This window comes from Xyrauchen texanus, chromosome 25, assembly GCF_025860055.1.
Source record: "Xyrauchen texanus isolate HMW12.3.18 chromosome 25, RBS_HiC_50CHRs, whole genome shotgun sequence".
Classification (NCBI taxonomy): Eukaryota; Metazoa; Chordata; class Actinopteri; order Cypriniformes; family Catostomidae; genus Xyrauchen; species Xyrauchen texanus.
This window is the reverse complement of record NC_068300.1, coordinates 27,364,817-27,384,765: the sequence shown is the minus strand read 5'-3', so window position 1 is coordinate 27,384,765 and position 19,949 is coordinate 27,364,817. Positions and strand designations below refer to the sequence as shown.

Here is a 19,949-nt window from a genome sequence, read left to right as displayed (position 1 = left end):
GGTCTCAGATGTGGAGAGTCGAGTGTTCTACCACTTAGCCACAGAGGAGGTAATGTTGGACCCATAAAATAACTCCACGAGGGGAGAAAAACAAAATCAAATAACTAAGAACAGCTTACTTGGGATAGCTTGGAAAACTTGGAAAACTTGGAAAACTTGGAAAGACTCGGTGGGACACAGCAGGAGACACATGGCAAGACTCAAAAACGGAGTGAGGGACAAGGGGAAAGAACACAGTTAAAGTACTCTAGGGGAAACAAGGCACAGGTGACCTGGATAATGCTAACAAGGACACACGAGGAAGAACTAGGCAGAGGGGAACACAGATGACCTCTAGAGGCCCGGAGACAAACAACAGGAGGCAGGATGCTGACACTTGGCTCTAAGGATAAGGTTGTCAAGTTCTGAGTCATACATTATCAGTAGTTGTGGCATTTATAAATCACCCAGGAGGAGTACGGTCATACCCAATGTTGAAAATGGTTTGTCAAATTCTTCTCTCGAGCAAGTCTTTTCTCCTATCAATAAAAGTAGTGCACAACTTTAGCCACCTGAATTGCTGAGCGGATTTACTCTTGTGTCAGGGTGTCAGCCCAGGGGAATGGAGACTTCATCATCAGTTAGTTTAGAGAATTTGGGAGATATTGGGAAAAGCTGAGGTTGACCTGTTTGCATCCTCTGGAGACCATGCACTTCTCTGGTACACCATGACACATGCTCTGCTGGGCTTGTTTTCCCTAACTCACAAATGTCAGCGAGACGCAAAAATGGGTTCCCTCCCGTTTGCTTTCTATACCAAGTGTTATGCGAGATTCAGAAGACAGAGAATTTGTGCTGCTAGATGCCCCATATTGGCCCAACAGCCACTGGTTTCCAAAGCTTCTAGAGCTGATGGATGCTCTCCCATGAGAAATTCAAGTGAGGAGAGATCTGATCTCGCAAGCCAGAGGCACGATCTGGCATCTGCTGCTGAAGCTTTTAAGACTTCCTGTTTGGCCCCTAAACAGGTCACGTCTGACACAATAGAGTTGTCAGTGCTCAAAACCATACTTCAGGCCAGGGCCACCTCAACGAGGCAGCTGTATGCCTTAAAATGGCAACTTTTTACTGACTGGTTCGCCTCCCATGTTGAGGACCCAACAAGTTGTCCTGTGCAGATGATACTCTGCTTTTTGCAGGAATGTGTTGGGGATCTTCAGGACTTTTCAATCAAAGACTCTTGTTTAGAGTTTGGACATAGCTTATCAAAGCTGTTTTTAAGCCCAGAAAGGGTTATGTGCCCAAAATGCAGGCCATCCCATTTAGGGCCCAGGTCGTTGCCCTGCAAGCATTCGCTCCTCCTCTCTTTAAGTAGGATGAGGCTAAGAGACTGCATATGCTTTCCCCAGTGAAGGCATTAAGGCATGTACATTGACCAAAAAAGTCAATCTCTTTTTATGCTTTGGAGGTTGTTCCAAGGGTTTGGGCTTCTCAAATAAAAAATTCCCACAAGATTGTGAAAGCCTTTGTGCTCACATATGAGTCGCAAGGCACAACGTGTCCCATTGGTGTTAGGGCTCATTCTACCAGGAGCATGGCCTCATCCTGGGCATGGCCAAAGTGAGTGTCTTTAAAGGAAACCAGTCTGGGGCTTCTCCTAACACCTTTGCCAAGTTTTACAGCTTCAATGTTTCCTTCCGTCCTTCCCAGGTTTTGGCTGTGAAGGAGGATTAATATCCATGTTTCACTACCCTGTCGTCCTGTGTCATGGCATTGCATTCTATTACATTCATGTCTATGACCGTTTTATCTCTTCCAATCCAACTATGTGCGAAGTAGAGCTTTCTGCAATATTTCACTAAACTAGATGGCTAGTGTCATTGCTTATGTTGACAGACTGGTTTTAACAATGTCATCCTCACTCTTCTGCACTATGTTGCAATATGTTATTTTCATTAATCCACTACCCTGTCTGCTTATGCCATATTCTGGTCTAGGACTATTCTGGACTCTATTCCCACTATGTGTAAAGCAGAGTCTTTAAAGGGAATGTCTCAGTTTCTGATATAACTTCGGTTCCCTGAAAGGAGTGAACGAGATGCTGCATAGCTTTGCTAAACTTCTGATTTCTCACTGGCAGAGAGATGCACTCTCCTCCCTTCAGTCAAAAAATTCTGATGACGTGGTGTTGTGCCCCAGCTTATATGCATGCGTTAAGGGCAGAGTAACAAAAACTACCTGCCAATATTTAACTGGCATGATTGAATATGGCTTCAGAGACCAGTACTCCCGAGAAGAGCTCCCATAACGCCAGCTAATGAAGCAGTGTCTCGTTTCCTCCTTTCAGGGAACCAGGGTTACATCAGTAACCAAGGTTTAAACTATAAGAGGGTTAAAAGATGATTGCTATGTTCAGAATGGAACACTAGCTTATATATTGTAATAACTGTATTCTGCCTACTATTTTTTAAAAACTGTTTTTGAAACCGGATGCATTAGAATGTAACAGTAACATGCTACATTGCAGTGTGCTCTGTTGTATACTGCACACTTATTCCATGCATATAGGATATGTGCATATTATGCACAATATACATACTACAATATATACTTAATAAATAGTTATAGCCGATGAATATTAGATTTTAATAAGTGAACATTTTACATTGTCATTGTGCACATATTTCTTTGATTCAACTACATAAAGAAGGATCTATCATCAAACGTTCTTTAGTGCTTCGAGAGTTGGGGTTGATCCTGGACTGAGACTCAATTGAAACCTCTGACACTGAACATGTCTGAGCACAATTCTCAATAAATCAGGAAACATTTCAACTCTGCTGTTGTTCCCTCACCTGTGCAACTTTATAAGTGTGTGTTTGTGTAAGAATGTATGTGTCTGTGGTCAACAGTGACTTAGCCAGATGCCATAACCCACAGAAACCCATTGAAGAGCTCCATTGTCTCTTTGTCTTTGACATCACTGCTCTCTAAATGCACAGCTGCCTGGCTTTGTGACTCACAAACCAGAGGATAGACCATAAACACAAAAGCTGTTATCATCACATTTAAACAGAACCATTCTGGCAACTGTTACTTGTAAAAGGCAGGTGGACAAATATAAGTGATTGTGTGCATGAGTATAAAGAGGAACAGGGCAGGACAGGATGAGTGTAAGGATGCACACTGATTGATTCTGTGTGTGTGTGGGTGTCTGATGTACCTTGTACTCAGGTTGGCAGGCTGTTTCAGTAGTTGAGGTGGAGGTGGCACTACTTTGTGCAGAGTCTTTGGAGTCCTGTTCCATCAGCTCCAGAGCAGGATCCTCAGGAACACTAAAAACCTACAAAATCAGAATACATTTTATTTGTCAATATGTGTCGGGTACAAGAATCAGTTCTGGTTACAGGGTAGAATTGGGGAGTACAATGTGCATAACTGTCTTGAAGATAAAGTCCCATTTAAAAAATCTTAACTGCCCTAAAAAAATAGGCTGTATTTTTTATATTCAATATATAATTTATTTTTGCATTTGTAAAAGAAAAAAGCCTGGTTTAAGATATTTTTATCATCAATGATGTAAAAACCCAGACTGGAGAATCCATCTAGAATCAGCTTAAACAAACATCCCAAGGTAAATGCAAGTTAACGCCATCAACTGCATCTGTGGAATGCAGTCAATTACCACAGACAACTGTAACATTGGGTAACAGGGAGAGAGGAGTCGCAGGAGTAACTTCAGATATTTAATAATTGATGCTGGAGTGGAAGATATCAAACAAGGAATCAATACAACAAAACAACACAACATTGCAATACAAGAACTGACAGGGAATGAAAAAACAGGAGGGTATTTATACAAACAAATGCAGATGATGGAATGAAGAACAGGTGAGGATGATAGGAAACAGATGGAAGTGATGAGGGCAGAGCACAATTGGAAATGTAGTCCGGGGGAAAACTTAAAAATAAGTGTCCTTGGGAAACATGAGGGAGACAGACTGTGACAACAACAATTTCAACCTCAGTTTATTTAAACAAACAACAATAGTGTCTTCACAATTTGCACTTATAATGGTAATCTTTAAGGCAAATGCAAACTGGTTGCCACAATAGACTTCAATTGCAAGTACATTTCTGTCAACTCATGTTTTGTTTCTTTTTAATAATAATTAATGAATAATCCCTTACATTTATATAGCACTTTTTTAGGCACTCAAAGTGCTTTACAATGTGCTGGGGGAATCTCCTCAGCCACCACTAGTCTGCAGCATCCACAAATTTTACAAACTGAGAGCAGTAGAGGTCGACCAATTTGGATTTTTTTAATGGGGGATGGTGATGGCGATATCCAGAGCAGGGTGGCCGATAGGCCGATATAGTTCTGATATATCACACAATTTAATATAATAATAAATTACATATACATAAATTGGCTAAAAAGTTATTAACTATTATTGAGCATTATATTTAGCCAAAATTTCACACAAAACTTTACCTTTATTAAATATTTTGTTTCAGAAGGTAGACAGCTCTTTCTTCTGGTTTCTGATTAGTCTTCCCATTATAGCAATTATTTGCTTATCTCCCATTGGTTTTCATCTCCTGTGTACTCTCTATTGGATTAATTACCTGCCTTTACTTACCATGCAATGTATACATCCTACACGCTGCCTTGTGTCCCACACTGCTCAATCTTCGCTGCTGTCATCGTTGTCTTCATCACAGCTGTTATCGCGGTTTTCATCGCTGCCCTCATCGCTATTATCATTACCTACACCATTGTTATTAAAGTGTTCCCCTGTCAGCTGCATCTGTGTTTAACCCTTATCATCTGTACCACAACCTCTTATCAATAAACTGTGTTAGTATTCCTCCACATCCCAGGGTCCTTCCTGACAAACTGTGACACAAGCTTATTCTCAAGGACACCATGCTCCATTTCAGTTACTTCACTATCATGGACTATATATTTTATTTTCCCCAAACAATATTTAATTTTTGTTCTATTTTATTTATAATAAAACAGCTCTCAGAGGCCTGATGCCACACCCACTTTGTCTGCCTTCTTTTAGCCCACCACAACATAGACAAAACAAACATGGAAACTGTGCAAGTCATGGCAAATATGGGACAAGGAAAAAATAATAGAATTTCCAAAACTGCTGTTTTGATTCTCTGGGCAGAGACAACTTAAAGTGAAAGAAAGGCTGTCAAACAGCATGGCTAGGTATTGAGTTAAATGTAGGAAGCTGACAGTGGCTTTAATCTTTCCTTGTTGTTTTCACTGTGCCACAAGGGTAAAATGTATCCTCTAGCCCTGATTTCAGCTTGTCTGACAGAACTTAACATGAACAACAGGGGCTTTGAATCTATAAATGTGAGTATTACCAGGTTGTTGTGCTCCTGTTTGCTGCGTCCCCTCTCTCTATTGCGTGGTTTAGTGTGAGCTGTCAGTCCAGCCTGGAATATAGTCCTGGGATGGGGCATTTGGCGCAAACCTGTCTCACAACCGGACCCCACCTCAGCCTTTTCCTGAAACAATAAAACCATGACAGTTATTCTCAGTACAAACATTAAATTCTGCATACACGTTACAGACAAAACATTTTCATTCACAAAAATGTGAATAAATGGAACAATTAGATATTGAGTATACTTTTGAACATAATAAAATGTATCTTAAATTTACATTGTAACTTACAGTATATTTGTAAATATCATTAGTTTGTCAAGGAAAACCTCAAACGTACAAAAATACTAACACACTAATGATTTAAATAATTCCTGCTTATCATAATTTCTGATTGCAAGAGGATATTAGGAATTATTATTATTATCATCTACTTGAAAGGTGAAATGTGGTTCAGACATCTGTCATAACAAAAACACACAGATATGCATACTTATACACACAGTTTCCAGTAAGCGCATATATGTATGGCAAAGTGTTTGTTCAAAGTGTGTTTGTTCAGTTATTTCAGGGAACTGAAGCTGAAAATCCCATGGTGAACATTCACGGATGACTCTTTCTAATCCTTAATTTTCTCCTACACTATAAAATACTGCATACAAATAAGACACATGTGCTTTCTTTACTTCTCTTCTGACAGCTCCCATGATGCACCTTCCCTCTAAAATTATGCAACCAATTGTTAAGTTCATGTGTGCCGTCTTTATATTAGTGGTCATCCAATATGGGTTTTTTTAATGGATGATGCCAATACCAATATCCACTAGTTAATGCCGATAACTACTGCTCACTGTACATTTATTGTTTTTGGAACCATTCAGAGTAAATTGTAGAGACTGCTGTGTGTGAAAATCCCAGGAGATCAGCAGTTACAGAAATGCTCAAACCAGCTCATCAGGCACCAACAATCAGGCCACGGTCCAAATCACTGAGATCTAATTTTTACCCATTCTGATGGTTGATGTGAACAATAATATGTTCACATCATGAATGATGGGAATGATGTATCTGAATGATGCCGTGCATAAAATAATTTAGATACAGCTCAGGAGCTTCAGTTAATGTTCACATCTTTGCTGCCACACGATTGGGTGAATAGATAATCACATGGACGATTGTTGGTGCCAGATGGGCTGGTTTGAGTATTTCTGTTACTGCTGATCTCCTTGGATTTTCACACACAACTCTAGAGTATCTAGAATTTACTCAAAATGGTGCCAAAAACAAAAAATATCGAGTAAGGGACAGTTCTGCGAATGGAAACGCCTTGTTGATGAGAGAGGTCAACAGAGAATGGCCAGATGGTCATTATCCAATTTCGGGGACAAAAACATAGTGTCGAGGCTGTGGTTCGTTCCTGCCTCACTCATCCACTAATCTTGGTTATGAATTGGCCGGCATTTACCACTTTATTAAGGTGAATTTGTGTGGATGTGTCCTGTAACAATCTGTCTCGGTGAGTGGTTTGCAATTAGCTGGCTGGGGAGGCGGAGCCGTGGCTGTCTATATCAGCTCCGCATCAGGATGACGTAAAGGAGGGGGAAGTCTCAGCTTCCCCAGCTGTTAGAGGATTCCCTGCACGGGATTTCCCTCTGGAGCAGACATGAGACAAGACCCTTAGGCATGCCTTTGACCAAGTGAAAGTGATTGATGGTCAACGCCTCCAGCCAGACATTGCACTCGCAGATACTTTTCAATTATCAAGGATTGTATGTGATGTAGGACACTCAGACAAATGTGGATACAACCCAATCATTAATTCTTTCCCCGCCAAACACAGAATTTTCCGTGTTTTATGAAAAAACGCTTCCCCGCCAAACACGGAATTTTCCGGGTTTCCGTGTTTTAGGTGTTATACGGTAAGGAAGACCCCCTCCGCATGTTTTGAAAGAGTACGCAACTCTTTGATCAAAGAAACAGACTGCGATCGTCTCAAACATGAAGAAGTGGAGTATTGAGAAGCTCAAAATATCAGACATAAACATGCCTTTTTATCAGCTTTTTGTCTGAAATGTTGTTTTTTGACAAAGCCAACCTCTGTTCAAGTCGCAATAAAAAAAGAACAAATGAAGATAAAATAAAATCGTTTCTTTTTGCCTAAAAGCAGAGGCTCAGATCTTTATTGTGATATATAGCATCTTCATATATTCATGGAAGAAAATATTCTGCGGGCCATTAGAATTTAGCGAAAATCGTCAAAAACCCTGGCGGTGGCTGGCAACTTTTTTTAAAAAACGCTGGCGGGGAAAGAGTTAATACCACGGAGCCGCCGGGAAATATTATTCCAGATGGCTCATTATAATTCAATTGCAGTTCATTTAAGGCAGGAAAAGACACTAAACCATCTAATGACCCATTTGTATCGGCTGAGCATTCACAGGGATGTTCGCAGGTAGTGTGCAGCATGCAATGAATGTCAGCTGGTGAATCTGCCATCCACCCTAAGAGCGTCACTGTGTCCTTTTCCATTGATCGAGGTCCCCTTCAAAAGAATTGGTATGGACCTTGTCGGGCCATTGCAGTGGACAGCATGCGGACATTGCTTTGTATTGGTTTTGGTGGACTATGCAATACGATATCTGGAAGCAGTGCCTCTGTGTATCATTTCAACGCAAAGTTTTGCAGAGGCACTATTCCGAATAATTTCCCGAGTTGGGATTCTGAAAGAAATCCTCACTGATCAGGGCACTACGTTTATGTATGTCACGTCCACTATGCGAACTGTATGAATTATTGGGGATTAAATAGATTAGTTCATCGTTCACCACCCCCAAACGGACGGCTTGGTTGAACTATTTAATCAGACCCTCAAGAATATGATTCTCAGCATCCCACGGAATGAAATTTCTCAGCATCCCACGGGAAAATTGGGAGGAAGGACCATCAAATAGCAAAAACAAAATTCAATACGTTCTTGACCTGAGAGCAAAACACCACACACTGGAAGAATTTGCTCCAGGCTCAAGAACGTCAAAGCCGGCAGTATAATAGGGGTACTCGGCTACGGGAATTTACACCGGGAGATCAATTTCTTGTAATGCTCCCCACATCGAGCTCTAAATTACTTGCCAAGTGGCAAGTGAGGTCACACGGCGAGTCAAGGAAATCGATTATGAGGTGAAACTAAAGGATAGAGGCAGAGCACGTCAGATTTACCACCTCAACCACCTAAAACTGTGGAGAGAGGCGGTCCCCGTGACTTTGGCGACAGTGGAACCGGAGAGGGAGGAGCTCGGAACGGAGGTGAACTTAAAAATCACCCCAGTCACTTGTGGAGACCACCTCTCACCATTCCAAATCACGGTGGTTGCCAGGTTGCAAGGAGAATTCTCTGACGTGTTCTCACCTGCCAGTTGTACAAATCTCATTGAGCACCCTATCAAAATGACCTCAGAGATAGTGGTACTTAGTCATCCCCCGATTACTCAAGCACTTCCTGTGGTTCAGGAAGAATTAAAGGCCATGCTGGATATGGGAGTAATGGAAGAATCCCACAGTGACTTGGCCATCCCAGGGGTTTTGGTTCCTAAGAGTGACGACGTGTTCCGGTTCTGTGTCTATTATAGAAGAGATAATGTGGTGTCTAAATTTGACGTGTACCAGATGCCTCAGATTGATGAGCTGCTTGATTGCTTAGGTGAGGCTTGCTTTTATTTGACACTGGATTTAATGAAGGGATATTGGCAGATCCTCTTAACTCCCATGTCCCGTGAAAAGATTCCACCAATTACGCCCGCTGGTTTGTCCGGGGCCCCGGCAACGTTTCAGCAGCTCATGGACAGAATCCTCAGACTGCACACTGCTTATTGTGCAGCCTGTATGTCTGGATGACAACATTATTTTCAGTAATGAAAATGGCAACGATGCCTGCGGCATTTGAGGGCTGTCCTGAGAGAATTGAGATGGGCGGGACTCACGGAAAACCCAAAGAAGTGCGCAATTGGGTGTTTGGAAGTACGGTATCTGGGCTTCCATTTGGGTCATGGGCTGGTGTGGCCCCAAATTGATAAGAAAGCAGCAATTGGCTGTTTTTTTTGCAGGTTTGTGCCTAATTATTCAACCTTCACCAGCCTACTGACTGATCTGACTAAAAAAGGGGCACCAGATCCAGTCCAGTGGATGGAGCTGTGTCAGCAGGCATTCACACAGGTGAAAGCTGCACTTTGCGGCGGGCCGTTACTGCACTCTCCTGACTTCTCTCTCCCTTTTATCTTGCAGACAGACACATTGGACAGGGGGTTGGGAGCGGTACTGTCCCAGATGGTGGAGGGGGAGGTGCGCACCGTGCTGTACATTAGGTGCAAACTCTCACTGAGAAAGATGGAGAAGGAGTGTTTGGCCATCAAGAGGGTGTTACTATCTGTTGGGGCATGCTTTCACCCTCTGATCGGATCGTGCCCCGATCCAGTGGCTCCATCGCATGAAGGATACAACGCACGGTCCCCGGCCTGAGTCGGGTGATAGGGGTATGTGGTGATGTGGGCGTGGCCGAGCGACATCTATGGCGAGCAAGTCCAGGAGAGGAAGAACGGTAAGGATTGACACATGTGGGAAATTATCTCTAACAGCTGTCCTGTGTTACAGCGAGAGCTGGAGAGGGATAAAAAGGGAGTCCAGACCACCGGAGGGGAGAGAGAGACGCACACAGCAGAGTGAATGTGTGTGTTGTGTTATGCTGAAAAGCAAAGATTTATGTTAACACTGAAAACTGTGAGAAAAATAAACTCACGTTCGATTGTTTACCCGGCTCCCGCTTCCTCCTTTACAAAGAGAACTAGTGATTTATCACAATGAAACATCTGCATAGTTGCAGACGGTACATGATAAAAGTATGATATTTGCCTTTTAATCATTAGACAAGAAAGTTAAAACTTACAGGGAAATGCTGATGAGATGCTGATAGAATACATGCTATAGAGGAAGATATATGAGCGCTCCACCGGACGCTGGATTTGCTCAAGTTTTTTTAGGCAAATCAGTAGTGTAGTCTAGGGCATACGCAGGCATACGCCGAGTATGCCCACCTAAAATAAGTTTGAATAGATTGAATATATGCGAACAGTCATATTTTCAGTTTCAGAAAGGGACGGAAACATTCCAGCGTCTAATGCTGATGCACAAGCTTCCCTGGAGTAACCATAGTTTGCACTGTGAATTTGTTTCCCTGATTAACGTATATACATATATATACATATATATATATATATATATATATATATATATATATATATATATATATATATATATATATATATATATATATTATATATTAGTTATGTTACAGCACATTCACTCAATTTTCCTGGAATGAAGCAGCGACTATTGTTTTCTCCCACCATGGTCTTGCAGAAATGGCAATAAAATTGATGTGAAGTAAGAGAGACTATGGAATGGATATGCTCTAATGCTGAACTATTCATTCAGACTGATAAGATCAGATGTGTTGTAAAGCTCTCACCTCACTGTAGGAGGAGTCCCAGGCACTGTCGTCCTCTGTATCAGAGCGCTTGCGAGATCGCTTTCTCCTAATGCTGTTCACACTCTCATCTGATACAAAGAGAGAAAGAGTTATATATTAGGTATAGGCCTACAGAACTTCAGGCTCAGATACTCAAGTAATGTTTTGGTTTCTATAAAATGTCAATCTTTTGACAGCATCTGTTACATTCTGACTATTACCACAGAAAATAATGTAGACTTGTCCTTCAGTTTGTAAAAACAAGTAAAAATCAAAGGCAAGGTAGTGCATCTGCATAAACATTCAAATGCAAACACTCTATCAAATGTATAGCCACAAGATTTATATTATACATGTTAACATGATAAATTCATATACTAACCTTGTACAAAGTTGTAACCAATATTTCAATATTTCAAACTAAATTTTATATACCAGAAAGAGACTGTTTCAAAATATATTCACCTAGAACAGTAATCCCATGTGAAAAGGATGATTTAAACAACTTTACAGATGAATTCACGCACATAACATGTGGAACAATTAATTTTAGCACCTTCAAAACAAAAGCTGCACATTTTACAGATTTTCTCAATCGCTTTGGCACAATTCTCGAATGAGAATGAAAAAAAAATGCTTTTCTGAATTTTCTCAATTTCTCTGAACAATTAGATTCTTGTTCACATTAGATTTGAATGTTTTATTCATTTAAGCAAATTGCATATGTTTTGGCACATGTGTGCAAAAGAGTAAGTACAACTGTCTACAATTTGCACAATAACTAAATGCACATGGCTTGCTGATCAAAACTGGTGAGTTGATTCTCAGTGAAATTGACACACTCTTCACAACTTCTAAACAGTCTTTCATCATGTGAGCCATCCCATGAAAATGTCTGCAAAATCCCTGGCCAGACCAACAAGAGTGACAGGATGTCCACCAAGAAGATGGGAACTTGTAGTATTACATACTGTGAGGAGGTACAATGTAATGTTTTTACAGAACTACCACAGGTTTTTTCATTGTTGCAGGGTTTTTTGTTTTTTTGTCATGGATTTATTTTTCTGGCAATTTTCTGTTTACTATATATGACTTTACATGTAAGAAATATGTAAAAATGGACACGCAGATGAGAATTTTCTGTTTACATGTAACACATTGCTACAAAATAAATTTACTGTATACATACAAATGTGCATATCCTTTTTCTGTGTACAATAGTATTGTACAGTATTGACTTTTTTTTTAGTAAACTTTTATCTACTGTTGAAATCGGTATCTAAAAAGCTCAGTGTGATACACAATAGCATTCAGCAAGACAAAACTGACATTCTTGCATAGTACAGTAAGCAAAACCGTAGAACAAAAATGAAATTTGTAAATAAACATTTCTAGGGTTGACTGCCATGGTGAAATAACATTGAAACATTTTGACCAGTAACTTTTCATTTTGGTAGCATTGGCCAATTTACTGACACAATAACTAGGTTTTGAAGCATGAATTAAATGTTTTGGGTGAGATACTACATTTTGCAGACATGCAATAGAGATGTGATGTCCCATAAACAGTTGTGACAATTACAATTACAATTTAGAGAATGTTAAGACTGTTTTAAAACATTTGCCAAAGCTATTGAGAAAGAATGTAAACCCACTGGAATGCCTTGCCCCCTCAACTTTATTTTAAAGTGCATTAGCCAGAACATGTGCCAATGTTTTCTTTTTAAAAAAACATTTGTGTACCTGCAGGTGAGGCTGCACCTCCGTTCTGTTTGGGGCAGAAAGGTGAGGGTGGCTCTGCCGCAGTCAGAGGGCTGTTCTCATTGGTCATCTCCAGACCACTGTCATTCTCTGACAGTCCCTCTCCTACAGATGTTTCACCATTTACAGCAGCCTGAAAAACAAGATATCCTGTTTAGAACCTTCAGAGTTCACAGAAAACAAGCATGCAACCTTTGGATAACCCACAATCTTCAAAAAAGATTGATTGCACTGCAACATCAAACATCTAAAACAGAGCTAAATCCCTGTGTTTGTCTGCATGTCATTGAGTGTGTAACAGTACAAACATGTAACTTTCTCATTTATAAAAAGAGATACAACTGGAGGGCAGGCCCAAACACTTCCACTACATCACTGTCAATGTAACACAGTGCTCAATATGAACCCAAAATCACAACTAGTCGATCTTATGAAAAACCTGTATGATTAGGCTGATTTATCAGCATATCAACCACACTCCAAACAGATCTGTTTCTAATGGGGTGCTTTACAGAAAAGCGGATGCATTTGTTCATGCAACTTCATAGAGAAAGTTCCTGCATGCTAAAGCGCAACATGCTAAAACCCTCTCCAACACATTGCGTATCTGAATTCATAGCTAGATAGATGGATAGACAGATGGAGGGAGAGACAGACAGACAGATTTTATATAAGCAAAAGCACTGAAAAACTCTAAGTAAGGCACACAGATAAAGGACTGTGGGTTTATGTTGTGGGAACAATATAGACTGCTGTCGCATTTCTGGAACCGTCCACTGGAATGCCAGACTTCTTTCATACCACAGCTGTGCAGCAGCAGATCAGAGGTCTTGCCAACACATATGCTCGCCAACCATGCTGAACGTGTAAGAATTTACTGCCAGAAGTTAGACTGAACAAGTTTTGAATAAAATGTTTATTTGTGCATGCAAATACAGTAAATCAAACCAAGAGACTCTCTCCCTACATCTGAATATGCATACTTCCCTACTTTTTTAGTATGCCTAAAGCAGACTGTCAATTGAGTAGTATGTCAGAATCCTTGGTACTTATAAAACAGTAGATTCTCAAGTGTGCATTTACTGGACACTTTACTATCCCATAATCTCACCAGAGTTGAAACAAAAAAACAAACAAAAAAAAAAACAGCAGTGAACTGTAAGTGCTATATATAGCAAGAAAGTTCTTTATTGTGGTTAAACTTTACTAACAAAACCAGAGTACATTTGTTGTTACTACATCATAGATTTGGGTTGTGAGACAATGCCCACATTCCCAGATGAATTATGTCCAAGAATGAATTCATCCAATTCACCTGCATACCTAAAGAATGTAATTTATCAAAGGCTGAGAAATATGTTCATCGTCAAACGCAGTACATACTGTACAGTGCTCTGGTAGTACGCAAGCTTCTATGTTTGACCAAACTGGTCAAATCACCTAAGCACAGACACATGAATTTTAAAGGGTTTGTTCACCCCACAATTTAAATTCAGTCACCATTAACTCACATTGCAAATCCATTTCCAGCTTTCTTCTGTGGAACACAAAAAAAAAAATAAAGATTTATGGCAGAATGTTAGGGATTGAAAGTCTCCATTTATATTGTAAAAGGGACCTGGTGAGATGAGAGATAATGCATCTCTCCATGTTCGGTAAGGCGAAATGGTGAGAATTAATGTAGTACCTAGACTTCTATTCCTCTTCCAGTTTCTTCCAGTGTGGTTCCCAGTTTCTGCACTTAATACATTTGATAAATTGATTTAAAAATGTATTTAGCAGAATAAATGACAAAATAATATGACTAAAAGTACTCATGCCAGACAGGAAGGGTGGTTAGGGTCATCCTAACCTGAAGTACCATTATTAGACTGCTCAGTTTAGGACTATGTCAGCAGAGACAGGTAATGATAAGGAGACAGGATGGGTTGGTATAGAGCTAAATTATCTTCCTGGAATGTCTGAAGATACAAACATATGGGAAAAGCACACTCTAAAATTTGGTCTACTATGCAAAAAGAAGTTGAGAGGAGTAGCGATAATATTGCGCACATTATCCATAATGGTCAAGATTTCCTACCATTTATGTGGGATAATGCCTTCAAAATATGTGCAGAGAGGGACAGAAGATTATTAATTAGTTCTTCAATGGTGAGGTTATACAGTCTTTCTCTCAACTTTGTAATTGGTTTACATTGAGGTGTAATGACATCTTTAGATATCTACAATTGAGACACTACATCACAAACCACAAAGATTGGGATACAATTAAAAGAACTCCAACAAATGTGGATAAAATTATGTTAAACTGATATAAAACTAAATGAAAATGCTCTAGCAAAGGTCTTCCAATCGTGTGTCTTAGTGTGAGGTGGTGGGCAGAAGCTGGCGAGGTGAAAGGGTTTATGGACTCCTTCATTTATTCAGCTTATCTTTCTTCTGCCCCCTAATGACACCCTCATGCCTAAAGGGGCCCCCAGCACCGAGCTCCAAGCTTTTGTAAGACTGAAAAAAACAGGTGACTCAGATCCTTTTTATACCATAAGAAAGAGAGAGAGACTGAGAGAAAGAGGGCGAGAGAGAGAGAGAGAGAGAGAGGAAAAGCACTGAGTGAAAAGTGAACGCACACACAAAGCCATAGCAGAGCAGCTGATCAGATAACAGTTATGTTAAAGTAGACATACATAATTTCAGACAAGACACAACTTGAGCAAAACAGTGGAAGCACATCTTATGTCCTTAAACCTGTAACACAACTTGAACCAGTTAAGTCATTACACGTTTACAATTCATGAGTGAAACTCAAAAAGAGAAACCATGGAGTACAAATACCCACAAAAAAACATACACAGTAATTAGCTGAAGAAGAAAAATTTAAAACTGTTAACACATATTTTTTCTAGAAAATTCTAGACTCCTATTTAGAGTACATGTACAAATGGAATGCACTGAACTCAGTTAAGAAATGTTCCAGATTAAATAAAAGCTAAGCTCTATTGACAGCATCTGTGGCAGATGGTCAGTTCCCACAGAATATAAGTCTGTCCTTCAGTTTGAAACCAACAAATCGCACTGACAGTTCCATTCTTACAATGGAAGTCTAAATGACAACAATGCCATATAGACATTGTAAGGTTTTGTCAACACTGTATTTGTTTGTCAAAATGATTTATTGTAGAAATAAAAAGTGTGTCACATATGCTGTCAATAGAGTTAAAGAAATATCAAACAATAAAATAATTGTATTATTGACTCTCCCTCATGTTGTTCCAAACCTTTTCAACTTCCTGTTAAAAATGTGTTTTCTCAGTCCCCATTTATTTCCAACATGATCACACAGGAAACTGATGGGGAGTCACGTGACGCCATGCTAGGCTCAGAGGTGTGAACTTGGATCTTGCCGTGATACGTCGATCGATCAATGCCATGGAGGCAAAATTTACTGATGTGGTCACAAGATTGGGGGATGTCGAGAAATGGATTGATTATCTGGAGTCATCAGAGAGGGAATTATCTGCTAATCTGCTAGTGACAAAGGTGGATTTGGAGCGTGTGTGGGAGAAGTTGGAGGACATGAAAAACCGTAGCCGGCAGAATAACGTCTGTATCGTGGGAGTCCCTGAGGGAGTGGAGGGACAGAATATGGTGGAATTCCTGGATGGGCTCTTTCCGAGTCTGCTTGACAAAGCAGGCCATAAGCTGGAAATAGAGGGTTCCGGCTCGGCGTTCAGCTGAAGGAGACAGGCCCCGATCAATACTGGCCAAATTTCTGAGATCATCCGATTAAGATCTTGTGTTACGTACCTCTTTCAAAATGTGCCTACTTGTATACCTGTATCTTTTTTCAAGCTTTTGGATTCGGTTATCATACCGTTTATTTGGGCTTACAAGACTCCCCGAATAGCAAAAGCGCACTTACAGAAACCCACTCAGATGGGAGGCCTAGGGCTCCCAGTGTTTAAATATTATTATTGGGCAGCGAACGCCAGGGCTTTATCTTATTGGCAGAGGGATATTAGTGAAACTTTTTCTATGGCTGACCCTCTATGGCTTAAGATAGAGACATTTTCTCTTTCAAAAACTTTTCTCCCTGTTTTACTTTTCTCAAAAGCCTCTCCCTCAACAAAACTAATTGGTAGTAATTTAATAGTTAAAAATTCATTACGAATATTAAATCAGATAAGGAAACATCTTAAATCACCTGACGTCTCCGTCCTCACACCCATCGCTAACAATCACACGTTTAAACCCTCTCAGCTAGACCGAGGTTTTATTGAATGGAAAAGTAAAGGTCTGATTTCTATTGGGGATCTTTATATAGATGGTAAATTTGCATCTTTTAACCAATTGCAATCTGTATTTAATCTCCCAAGGTCTGACTTTTTTCGGTACTTGCAAGTGAGACATTATGTTCAAACGGTTATTCCACAATTTATTGACAAACCAGAGGTTAATGCATTTGAGAAAACCTTTTTGTTAAATCCAAGCTCTAGACATCTGGTCTCACGATGGGTTAATTCTTTCCAACTGCCTGTGAACACTAATCATATAAAAGAAGCCTGGGCTAGGGAATTTGATGAAGAAGTGTCCGATGAAACCTGGAATAACAGTCTCAGTAACATCCAGGATTGCTCAATAAATGTGAGACACAGGTTGATTCAGTTCAAAGTGATACATAGATTGCATTATTCTAAAACGAAATTGAGTAAAATATACAATTCTATTTCTCCAATTTGTGACAGATGTAAAACTGAGGAAGGGTCTTTGTCACACATGTTCTGGTTTTGTCATAAACTGTTTAATTTTTGGACTGCTATATTTGATTTTTTTTCAAAAGTTTTTCAAAAAGAGGTTAAGCCAGACCATGGTCTTGCAATTCTCGTATCCTCTGAGGCATTGAATGCTCTCCCAAGATCTCAGCAACGACCTCTATTGATGGGCAAGACTCTCGTGAAGAAAACAATACTTTTAAACTGGAAATCTTCAGACTCTCCACAGTTCAAAGCTTGGTTATGTGAACTGTTTCATGTCATACAACTAGAAAGGATACGTTCCTTGGAATCCAAATCTCATCGCCAATTTCAAACTGGATGGCAGCCCTTCATGGACTTCCTCAAGTCTGATTAGTGTATAATTATTGTTCTCACTGTAATTAATCTACGATTAGGTTTTGTTTATGTTAGTCCAACCCCCCTTGTTTTGTTTTTTGTTTTTTGTTTTGTTATGGTTGTAGTGCTTAGTTTTCCCTTTATTTTAAAATTTGTACACTATGTAAAAAATGGAAAATAAAATATATATATATATATATATAAAAAAAAAAAAGATCTTGTGTTACGTGAGGTGAGGAGTAAAGGAAGGCTTTCTTGGAAGAACCACAGCATTTTTTTGTTCCCAGACTTTGCGAATTCGACGAGAGAAACGTGATCGATGACTGTCTGAAGAATCTGTGTACTCTTTTTGTGCTTGTTTTGCCTAGCGGCTGGAGTTTATTTTGTAGAATAATACAAGGGACAGTTTTATGGATGAAGCTACACGCTCTTTGTGTTTATTTTGCCTATTGGCTGGAGTTGTTTTATAGATTATCTCTTGCTGTGTAATTCTGTCTCATAAAAAGACTTGAGCAATCCAACGGCAAAGTTGTCATGGAGGTTCTCGTAGGCGTACATGGACTGTTTGAGTTAAGAGGGATGGATGCCAGCTGTAGCTATCATGCGTATAATGTGCACGTTTTTCTTTTTGTTTGGTTCTGGAGAATGTTCGGGGTTTAAACGTTGCACTAATGTTGGAATGTGATCTTTATAATCCTGTTTTTTACACATAATAAATTTTTTCTAACATGTCAAAATGTCAAATGTTATTATAAGTGGATTGTCTCCCTCCATGTGGAAAGTGAATGGGTTAGGGCACTACATAAAAAGATTGAAGGTTATTTCTCTTCTTAAGCATAGCAAATATTATACAGTGTTTCTTCAAGTATTGCACCATTCCACGCAGGAAGATGAAAAATTTGGAAAGATTTGGGATGGGCATATTTTTTATAGTGCTGGCTCGATTAAGGGGCAGGGAAGTCATTACATTGATAAGTAAACATCTACAATTCAAAGGACTCAAACAGAGTAAAGATAAATAAGGAATAGTCATTATTGTTTTACCTGAAATTCAGGGACAAAGTCATAACTTGGCAAATATTTATGCACATAACCTTGATGATCAGGGCTTTTTTTATAGATCTTAAAGGGATGTTGCAAGCCACTGGCACCCCTCATGATAAAATATTGGGAAGAGATTTTAATCTTTTGATGGAGTCCTTGATCGTAGTGAAGCAAAAGTGTGCAAACCCCCTAGAGCAACATCTCAGATCATGCCCTGATGTGTTTAGAGGTGTTGCCACATCATATAGTTGGTGCTTTAATGTATCCCTTTTGCAAAATCCTCAATTCCAACAAATACTAAAGGCTGAAATCAATGTTTATATAGAGACCATCAGGTCCTCAGTATCCTCTGTGGGCGTGGATTGGGAAGCACTTAAGGTGGTTCTTACAGTATCATAGGATCATACAGTATGCCTCATTCACCAAAAAAATCCAAAGCACAACAACTTGTGAATTTGGAAGGGAATATTAAAAGTGCTGAGGCAGAGCTGAACCGCCGAATGGCCTCAGAAAATTGACCCGATTGAAATACAGATATAATACTATTTTGTCACGGAAGGTGTAGTATTAATTGTAATATTCAGGGCAAGACAGTCATACTTTGAGTCGGGGAACAAAGCAGGGAAGAATCTGGCTCGATATATAAAACAGAGAGTCTTTTTCTACCATTCCCTCCATGAAATATGTTGGTGGTGAAATATTTACCTTGGCCATTGATATTAATAATGCTTTTAAAGAATTCTGTCTTGATCTCTATATTTCCACGTCATCGTCTACTAATGAAGATATTAGACATTTTATGGAACCATCAGAACATCCTAAACTGATGACTGAGCAAAATAATTATCTTGATTCTGAGATAACTTTGGAGGAGCTTAATGAGGTAATTAAGGCCTTTCCAACAGGCAAGGCTCCAGGGCCAGATGGATTTGCCCCAGAATTTATTAGATCTTATGCTAAAGAACTGGCTCTACTTTTGGTAGAATTTCATACGGAATCATTAAAGAATCGAAAGCAACCATGACACAAGCCTGGATCAGTCTGATTCTTAAAAAGGACAAAGATCCAAATGAGTGTAAGAGTTAATGTCCAATTTCCCTCCAGCTAGATGTCAAAATATTGTCAC

General features: G+C 39.6%; 1 protein-coding gene across 2 annotated transcripts in view; it reads right to left on the bottom strand.

Moving 5' to 3' along the window:
- Positions 1–19,949, bottom strand: part of LOC127618953 (DNA (cytosine-5)-methyltransferase 3B-like) — a 98,763-nt gene that overhangs the window by 51,143 nt on the left and 27,671 nt on the right. For both annotated transcript variants that reach the window (XM_052091657.1, XM_052091658.1), the window contains exons 3-6: positions 12,654–12,804; positions 10,911–10,999; positions 5,371–5,514; positions 3,203–3,322 (exon numbers count right to left, since the gene is read on the bottom strand). In XM_052091657.1, coding sequence (XP_051947617.1) covers positions 3,203–3,322; positions 5,371–5,514; positions 10,911–10,999; positions 12,654–12,804 — 504 coding nt within the window. The remainder of the gene's footprint in view (positions 1–3,202; positions 3,323–5,370; positions 5,515–10,910; positions 11,000–12,653; positions 12,805–19,949) is intronic.